The sequence below is a fragment of the Ailuropoda melanoleuca genome, chromosome 4 (genome assembly GCF_002007445.2).
Source record: "Ailuropoda melanoleuca isolate Jingjing chromosome 4, ASM200744v2, whole genome shotgun sequence".
Lineage (NCBI taxonomy): Eukaryota > Metazoa > Chordata > Mammalia > Carnivora > Ursidae > Ailuropoda > Ailuropoda melanoleuca.
Genome location: NC_048221.1, coordinates 1,434,853 through 1,443,814, shown reverse-complemented (window position 1 = coordinate 1,443,814; position 8,962 = coordinate 1,434,853). Strand labels below are relative to the sequence as shown.

The 8,962-nt window shown below is 63.0% G+C and overlaps 1 protein-coding gene across 1 annotated transcript in view; it reads right to left on the bottom strand.

The window, feature by feature from the left end:
* DOT1L (DOT1 like histone lysine methyltransferase) overlaps window positions 1-8,962 on the bottom strand; it is a 50,307-nt gene that overhangs the window by 8,419 nt on the left and 32,926 nt on the right. Inside the window, exons 16-24 of the mRNA XM_019806611.2 lie at window positions 8,598-8,699; window positions 8,029-8,166; window positions 7,173-7,298; window positions 5,444-5,928; window positions 5,120-5,255; window positions 4,621-4,767; window positions 3,433-3,547; window positions 1,815-2,395; window positions 1,340-1,542 (exon numbers count right to left, since the gene is read on the bottom strand). Of these exons, the coding sequence (XP_019662170.2) occupies window positions 1,340-1,542; window positions 1,815-2,395; window positions 3,433-3,547; window positions 4,621-4,767; window positions 5,120-5,255; window positions 5,444-5,928; window positions 7,173-7,298; window positions 8,029-8,166; window positions 8,598-8,699 (2,033 nt within the window). The remainder of the gene's footprint in view (window positions 1-1,339; window positions 1,543-1,814; window positions 2,396-3,432; window positions 3,548-4,620; window positions 4,768-5,119; window positions 5,256-5,443; window positions 5,929-7,172; window positions 7,299-8,028; window positions 8,167-8,597; window positions 8,700-8,962) is intronic.

Genomic DNA, 8,962 nt, shown 5'->3' with positions numbered 1-8,962 from the left:
AACGCCCGGGATCACGCCCTGAGCCGAAGGCAGACGCTTAACCGCTGTGCCACCCAGGCGCCCCTCTTTTCTTTTTTTAAAGATTTATTCATTTATTCGAGAGAGTGAGGAAGCGTGCACACGTGTGTGCGTGAGCAGGGGGAGGGGCAGATGCAGTGGGAGGAGAGAGAGAATCCTCCAGTGGACTTCACGCTGAGCAGGGAGCCCGATGCGGGACTCGACCTCACGACCCTGAGATCATGAGCTGACGCAAAATCAAGAGTCGGACACTTAACCGATTGAGCCACCCAGGTGCCCCAACTGAAAACATTTTCAGACAAAAGTACATGAAAGTTCACAACAGCATTATCCCCATTAGCTAAACACTGGACACACCCCAAGTGTCCACCAGCATCAAATGAATGACCACAATGTGTGCGGTCCATCCCCATGCTGGAACACCACCCAGCCCTAGAACGGAAGGCATCCTGACACTGGCCACGACGTGGACGGACCCTGACACCTGCCACGACGTGGACAGACCCTTGAGGACACCGGGCTCAGCGAGAGCAGCCAGACCCAGAAGGACACATCCCGCAGGACCCCACTCCCAGGAGGTCCCCAGAGGAGTCCCGTCCACACAGACAGAGAGGAGCTGGTGGGAGCCAGGGCTGGGGAGTCAATGTTAAGGGATACAGGCTTCTTTCTGGGGTGATAAAAATGTTCTAAAATTGATAGGGGTGATGTTTGCACAACTCTGTGAATATACCCAAAACCACCAGATTACACTCTCCAGACGGGCGATGCACGATGTGAATGAGATTTAATAAAGCTGTTATCTATTAGGAAGGAACACCATTCTCGATCAAACACACCAGCTGTGCAGCGTCGACAAGAACTGGGGAACTCTGCTCCCTCGAGCCCGCAGCCCCAACGTGGCCGCCCACGCTCCCTCCATCTACTCTGACCAGGTGACGTAGGCACCAGGACCGAGACCAGACACAGCAACCCCACGCCCTGGGGGCTCTAGGCCCAGGGGGCTGGCCCTGCTGTGACCGCCCAGGTGGGAAGACCGCCCAGGCCCTTCATGAGCGGCTTTCTCACCAAGTAAAGGTGGACATCTGGGGAAACTGTGCCCTTGAACACAGCCGCTCTGTGGGACTGTGGATAGCAGCTGAGGGACCTCAGGCGGGAAGCCGCCACAGTCAGGGGCCTGGTACCCACCAACTAACGGCAGCCGGATGCTGCCTGTCCTTCGCCAATACCCTGCCCTGGAAGGGCCCACCTCACCACAAGCGCTTCGCCTCCCAGAAACCCCACCCGCGGACACCCCTGGCCCACCCCGCCCGGCCCCACTCGCCTGGCGCTGCCCGGCTCGTCCTCGGAGCCTTGCTCCTCGTCTGAGGTCAGTGGGGAGTAGTGGGCCCCGTTGGTCTGGCTCAAGGGCTTCTCCTTCTTGAGAACGGGCGGCTGGTCGTTGTCCTGGTAGGGGACAGGGGAGCTCTTCAGGCTCTCGGGGGACGAGATGGCCGTGATTTCCAAAGGCTGATTAATGTTGCTGACCTGAGGGACCAGCACAGACACAGCACAAGCCTGTCAACAGGCTCCCCGAGCACCGACACCCAAGGGCTTTGCTTGGGTCTCTCCCGCCCAGGTCTGCCCCGGATCTCAGACTGCGTTAGGGGATGGCAAAGCCTGCCTCCTGGCTGTGCTCCTGGGACCCTGCCACCTTGGCCAGGCTGGAAGCGTGAGAGGTCGCGTGCAGGCACCCGCGTGGGCCGAGGTGGCATGCCCTCCCCACTGCGTCCCTGCCCCCCAGCCGGCCCTCGCCTTACCATCGAGTTGAGGTTCAGTGGGGACCCTGACGACTGCGTGAAGAGGCCGGCAACGGACGGCAGGGCCCGACGCTTGGGCGACACGCTGGAGCTCAGGCTGGGGGTCCCGGCCGCCGCCCGCTTCCTCCTGCCCCGCTTGCGACTGTCCGACCCGTGGCCCTGGCCGCTGTCCCCGCGGGCACCCGTGGGCAGAGGGCTGGGTTTGCTGGGAGGTGACTGCTTGGCACCACTGCCGCCAGCTGAGATGGTAAAGACGATTCTCCTCTTGGCTTCGCCCTCGGGGTCGGAGAAGCCGGTCTCGGACGGAAAGTCCCCTTTGCTGGCCTCGGGGAGCGGGCCCTGGGTGGCACTGCTGAGCCGGGGGCTGGCGCAGAGTGGATGGGCAGGTGAGGCCGTGCCAGAGCCGCGGGACTGCGGCAGCAGGGGCGGGTGCTGTGGGGTAGAGCTGCAGGACCCCACGCTGGCGAACAGGCTTCCTGAGCCGGAGACCTCGTCAAAGGCGCTGGACTCGGCTCCAGGAGCGAGGGGGGCCGGGCTGCCTGCCAGGGCCCCACTGACGGCCACCGAGCCAGTGTAGAAGCCTGCCAGGAAGAGTGGGGCTCTCAGGGGGGCCGCCACTGCCTTGGGGGCAGCCGGGGAGGAAGCTCCGCACCCGGGAACCCCCGCTCCGTGTGGTTCCGTCGAGCACCAGAGACCGGCCCCAATGAACCGGGCACGGCTGCGCCAGTCCCGGACGCTCCTGTGCGCACAGGTGGACACGTGGCTCTGCCCCATGTCTGGATGTGCGATGATTGCTGCTGGTGGAACCCGACAACTCCAGGTGGGCCTGGGCAGCCTCCCGCCCCGCCCCAGGGAGCCCTTTCATGGGGCCTCCCCCGGAGGCTCACTAAGCCCACGGAAAGCCGTACTGAGGTCCGCGTCTTCTGCACAAACCCAACCCCCCTCCCCGCCCCAGAGGACGGGGTGTGCTGGACACTAGAGGCAGGACCTGCCCTCCCTGTGCTAACACAGGTCGGCAAACTAATGACTAGCCCGTGGGCCTGGCAGCCTGGCTAGCAGCTGGTGTAAAGAGTTTCTCTGGCACAGGCTGCCCGTCCACACACGGTCACTGGCACCCCCACGCCACAGGGCTGAACAGCTGGGTCAGAGACGTGATACAGCAGAGGCGCCCTGTGCGCCTGGCCCCGCACGGAGGTCCGCGGGGGCCTCTGGCAGCAACAACGAGAGGTCTCTGAAGGAGAGTCAGAACCCAGCGACAGGCCGGGGAGCTCCACAAGGGCATCGCCAGCCGGGTGGGGCACACCGCCCAGGCTGAACTGCAGGATGAAACGTCAGGATGCCTCAGCCCAAAGGCTCCAGAGATGTGCCGAGGCCCAGCCCAGAGCCCCTGACCCCAGGGCTCATCGTTCTGCATGCGGACGGCTCTGATGTAGCTCAGACCCCGTGGCCGGGAGGAGGTGGGCCGGCTCAGAGCCTGGCCTGGCAGACCTGGGGTCCTCACGTCCCCGGCCTATCCTGGCTCCTTCTCTTTCCAGCAGCAGCAGCGGCAGAGGCTGGGTGTCCCCACGGGCACCCGTGGGCAAGGGCATGGACCCAGGAGCAAGAAGGGCACTCTGACCTGCAGGAGCTGGGGCGAGGCTTTTGCTTCCAGCACTGTGGGCATTCGTGCCCATCTGCTTTTCAAGTGCGGACGAGGACTCTCGGGTCTGCGGCACAGGGCTGGGGGTGCTTCTCTGTGGAGAGAAAGCACACGCTGTCAGCTGAGCCAGGGCTGGAGGGCGAAGGGCAAGGAGGGAGTCGTGAACATAAACTACAGGATGTGCAAAGGTCCTGAGGCAGGGAGAACAGCAGGCATGTGAGAGCCGGCGCACAGAAGGAGAAGTGACCTGCTCAGGGTCTGAGCACTGTGGGTAGCCATCAGAAGGTTCTGACAAGGTGAAGGGCCGATATCTGACTTGGTTCCAAAGGACTGCTCTGGCTAACAGCAAAAGTCAGGCTGGGGATGAAGGGAGCAGGGATGGCAGGAAGGGGCTGCAGCTATGATTCGAACAGCGATTCCACTCCTGCGTGGAATGGGATGAAGATACCCACCCACACCAGATCTGTGCACGCACACTCACAGCGGCGTGACTCATTACGGCTGAAGCTGGGAACAACAAAGGTCCGCCCTCAGATGAACAGGTAGACACAAGGTCCATGCACACACGGGCAAGTCTCTCGACCGCGAGCAAGAGCGCGGTGCCCACACGCGCTGCCCCAGGGATGGACCCGAGCCCACAACGCTCGGGGAGGGAACCAGACACAGAAGGCCCCCGACGTGTGAGTCACTCTGAACACCCTACGTGCTGCTAGAATGTGCACTTCAGCCGGGTGGATTGGATGTGAATCATCTCTCAACTAAACGAGGCCAAGCCCGCATCACACGACACAGAGCCCTTCACGGGTGCACGCATGGAAGGCAGGACGAAGGGGGACAGGCTGTGCGCTTCCACCAAATCCAGAGTTTGATCCCCTCTCTACCCGCACACACCGCCTTCCACAAGAACAGATGTGAGATAAAAATGGGAAAATGTTACTGTAATGAACTCTGCATTTTGGGGTTCTGTTTGTCTTGGGGCGTCGTGGTACACTCCAAACTCACCAGCACGCAATCTAACAAAAAGCAACTAAGTCTTGCAGGGAAAAAACAAGACGAAACCCCTCTCTGCCCGCACGCGTGCTCTGGGAACATCACACTGCTGGAGCCTGAGGGCCCGGGCCAGTCACACCAGGGGGCTGGCACCTTCCCTGGCCGGCGTCCACTCACCACTTTCTCGGCGCGGCTGGGCAGCACCACACTGGCCAGAGGGATGCTGACGGGCAGCTTGCTCGGCTGCACGGTGCTGAGCGGGATGCTGACGGGCAGGCTGGTGATGGCCTCCCCGCTGCTGGCGTAGGCACGCTCCTTCAAACCCTGCACACACACCATCAGACCGCCTTTGCTCTGCTGACCAGGAACGTCAGGCCACGAGCACCACGCGAAGGCCGCGGGGACCCTCCCAGCACACGAGGAGGTCCCTCGTCCCGTGACACCCACCCATCCCACCCCACAGCTCCTTCTCCTGAAATTCCAGGGCACACGTGTCACTTTCCCACGGTCTCTCTCCTTGTCCTGACGGGCAACGGCCCCCGACAAGGCGTCTGCTGCAGCACCATGTCCCAGGCATCTCGGGCCCTCCGCCTGGCCCTCACCTGGGTGGCCTCTCCTAACGGCCCGGCTCAGGACGCCTGCTGTGCACCCCCCCAAACCTGGGCCCCGCTCTCACCTTCTCGCCGCCCCTCTCCCCTGTCATCTGTAAGGCCACGGGGGATGAAGGTCGAGGGTCCTGAGGGCTCAGCTTGATGCCATTTGCGATGCCAGGGCTCTGGTACGGAAGGCCGTTCTCCTTGGCGTGCTCAGCTCTGGAACAAGACACATCCCTCGTTCCTTCTCTGTGGAGCTGCCACAACCATGCATTTGCACCTACAGCTGGAGGCCTGGGCCTAGCAAACATCCCGAATCTCTTCCAAACCGCTGAACGCTCACTCAAAAGACCCCAAGGTGGCCCACGGGCGCCAGAGCAGGGCTGGCGAGCTCCACGTGCACTCACCGCGGGTGCAGCTCGCCAGCCGCAGTCTTGCCACTGGCCGCGTGGTCCTGGCTCAGGTGACGCCTCAGCACCAGCTTGGCTGGGGAGAGCCGGGTGTAGTCGGGCAAGGCCAGGCCCGACATCTTCTCGAGCCTCGAGCGGCTGCTGTGGCTGGGCGTGCAGGGTACGACTTCCTGGTCCAGGGGGGAGGCCAGGTACTGGGGGGTGTTCTGCTTGGACGAGGGCCGGCTCAGCGCACTGCAGACCTCGTAGCTGGCCGCATGGCCGTTTATGGAGAGTTCTGGGCTCGCGCTGCTGAAGTGGGGCAGAGAGAACTTGGAGCAGTCCAGGTCGAGGTGCAGCCGGCCGGCGTCGGCCTCCAGCTCCCGGCCCAGGGAGCCTTTCCCTCGCAGGTGTGCCGCCAGGGCATCGTCCGGCGGCACGCAGGACTTGAGCTGCAGGAGCTCCTGCTGCCGCTGGCTCTTCTCCAGCTCCACGATGCTTATCTGTTGGGCGAGGAGAGCGTCAGGCCTGCTGCTCAGTGCAGAGGCCTCCTCAAACCCCTGCCAAGGGCCCGAGGACAAGCCGGCCCCGGCCGCACCCAGCAACCCAGACAAGTGACGGTCCCAGAAAAGCTCGATGGACGCACACCCGGAGTGGCTGCAAGGACGCAGACCAGCTGTGTGTGTGATGGACAAGCCACAGCAGCCGACTGCCCAGCATGGGTCGGGAAGCTCTGGGGCTACGGGCCGAAAAGCTGCTGTCACGTGCACTCGAGGGCAGGGAACGGGATGTGGGGAGCCCGTCTGAGCTCAGGTAGGCTACGGATAAACCGTCCGTGGGAGACCCTGGCCCTGGGCTTCCTTCCCCGTGCTCGGGACACCAGGCACTTTCTCTGGTTTCTCTGCCTTGTTTGTGCTTTGCCCGTAACGAACGTGCTTTGACCCCACAGAGAGATCAGCGCCCAAATGGCTTCTCACAGACGTGTGCGCAAAAGCAAGGCCTGGCTCTGCTAGAGAGATCAGCAAGCCTCTTCTTGGCCACGACCTTTCAGAAAGCAGCTCGGCCCCCTACCCTGGGACCGTAAACCACTCACAGACCCACTCTAGGAAGTAGGTCTCTAAGAAATATCCTTAACGTGAGTCTTCAGTGCAGAGCAAGTCGTTGTGGTGTCGTTTTGTAACAAGAAAACACCCAAAAGACCCCAAGGGCCTGGTGACCAGGAGGGCTGTGAAGCCAGGCTGGGGAGACGCCAACCCAACAGGGGGCCACAGCCTGGCAAACAGAGCTTCCAGGGACGAACGATGCCCACGCCACACGCCCTGCTGTGGTCCTGTGGTCACCGGTCAGCCAGCTCCGGGAAACCTCGAGAGGAGACAGACCTGTGTGTTCCTCCTTCCTTCCTGCCTTGTTTTCCAGCTGACCTCGACAAACACATTACCCTTCTCGGCAAAAGGTGCAAACTATTAAGGTTTCCTGCGAGGTTTCTCCTCGCAGGTGGCTTCACAGAGGACTCAGTAAGGGGCACCGGGGAAATCCTAAGTTTCTAATGGAGCCTGAGACACTCTGGGAGCAAGTGGGGCCCCTCAGATGCTAAGCCCATCGCTCCCCTTTGAGGGTCGGAGACAGGGACGTCCACACTGTTCCCGCAACAGCACAACAAACGCCCTGTCCTTGCGCGCAGGACAGCTCCGGGCTCGGCCGACGGCGCCAGCCTGGAGGCCCGAGAGCCCCACGGCCGCAGCCCTACCTGCAGCTCCAGGCAGTGCCGCTGCTTCTCGGAGATCTGGGTCCGCAGGGCCTGCTTCTCCTTCAGCAGGTTCTCCAGGGACAGCGTGGACCAGTCCAGCTTCAGCTCCTCACACCGAGCCTTGAGCTGTGGGCACAGGGGGGTCACGGCGGTGAGCTGGGTTGGGCAGACCCCCACCCTGGAGCAGGTGCAGCTGTGGGGAGGGCGGCGCGGGCACCTGTCCCCCTGGCAGAGGGCAGACCCTGGGCTCTGGGGGGAGACACAGCAGACGTCTGGGCAGGTGTCTCCAAGGGCCTGTGTGCCCAGGGAGGCGAACCCTCTAAGAGAAGACCTGGCTGAGGCGGCGGCCCAGGGAAGAGACTGGGGTTCCCTGTAAGAACACCCACAGGGAGCAAAGCAGGGGTGCCCACAGGATGCGACAGGGAGGCCCCGTTAGAAGTGACGCTTCTGAATGCCCGGCAAGCGCGCCCTGTTCCCAGGGGGGTGTGGTCCCAAGACATCTGCACCCTGGCCCGAGGGCTCGTTAAGGAGACCAGCACGGGGGCTGCGGGGGCGGCAGAAGGATACCGAAGTCTGGGCCACCTGGAAAGCCCCATCTAGTGAAGGCATCAGAGCCTTCGGGAGGGTTGTGGGCGCCACTGGCTCCAAGGTGCTCGGGGAGAGCCCAGGAAAAGAAGGCACTGGAGCGGTGTGGGCTGGGGGCAGGGGTGTCCTGAGACGTCCTGCTGCAGACACGCAGTCATGGCAAACTCGTCCTCGAGAAGGGTGCCCGGGCCCTGGCGATCGCCTCTCCCCCTCTGGGCAGGGCCCCCAGCAGAACGACAGCCTCCAGGCCCGCCCTCCCCCGGGAGCCCACCAGCTGCAGGCTCTGGCTCCTCAGCTCCCTGTTGTCCTTCTGCAGCTGCTCCGTCTGCTCCCTCAGCTGCTGGTTGTGAGCCGAGATCTCCTTCTGCGCCTGGATCAGGTCGTTGTAGGTCAGCGCCTTCACTCCCAGCTGCGGACACATGACAGCACAGGTGGGCTTTCACGCAGGAGTGCAGAACAGCGGGAAAGAGCAGGGGGAGGCCCCAGTGGGCCCAAGTCGCCAGGGACTGGGGCTGGGGGCCATTCGGGGGCAGTAAGGGTGGGGCTGGGGTGGCGGCTAATGGCAGTCATGGAGAGGACCTACGGTGGCCCAGAGAAGGAACAAGGGGATGACCCCCAGGGCACGAACCCACGCCAGTAGCCCTCTGACCGCACGCTCACATTCTATATCCCTCTGTCAGAAGATGTAAAAAGTCAAAGCACCGGAAAGGAAAAGGTCCTTCCAGATCTCATGCTCTGGCCGGCACCCTGCTCCTGCCCCTCCCCACCCGAGTCCTGTGCTTGGGGCCGTCTTCTGGGCCAGCAAGCCCAGGGCGGCAGGCGTGGCCTCTGGCACCCTACCTCATCCAGTTTCTGCTGGAAAAGCCTCTTGATCTCCTCTTTCTGGGCCTGGCAGTGGCCAAACAGCTGCTGGGCAGCGCCTAGCAACCGCGCGTTCTTCTCCTGGGGGGACGGAGCATGGTGATGGCAAGGCCCTGTCCCCACCAAGTCCCTTCCCACAAAAGGCCTGAAGGGGGGGATGCTCAGCTGGACATGCCCCAGCCCAGAAGGCCGACGACCCTCAGCTGTTCTCGCTGGTTAAAATGTCACCCCGTGGAGAGCAGCGAGACCCCACAGCCTTTCTGAAGCCAGCAGGGACAGTACACGGGCCTGTGAGGAGACTGCTGCTTCTCCTGGGACCCAGGCACCTTCTGGGGGACAGCAGG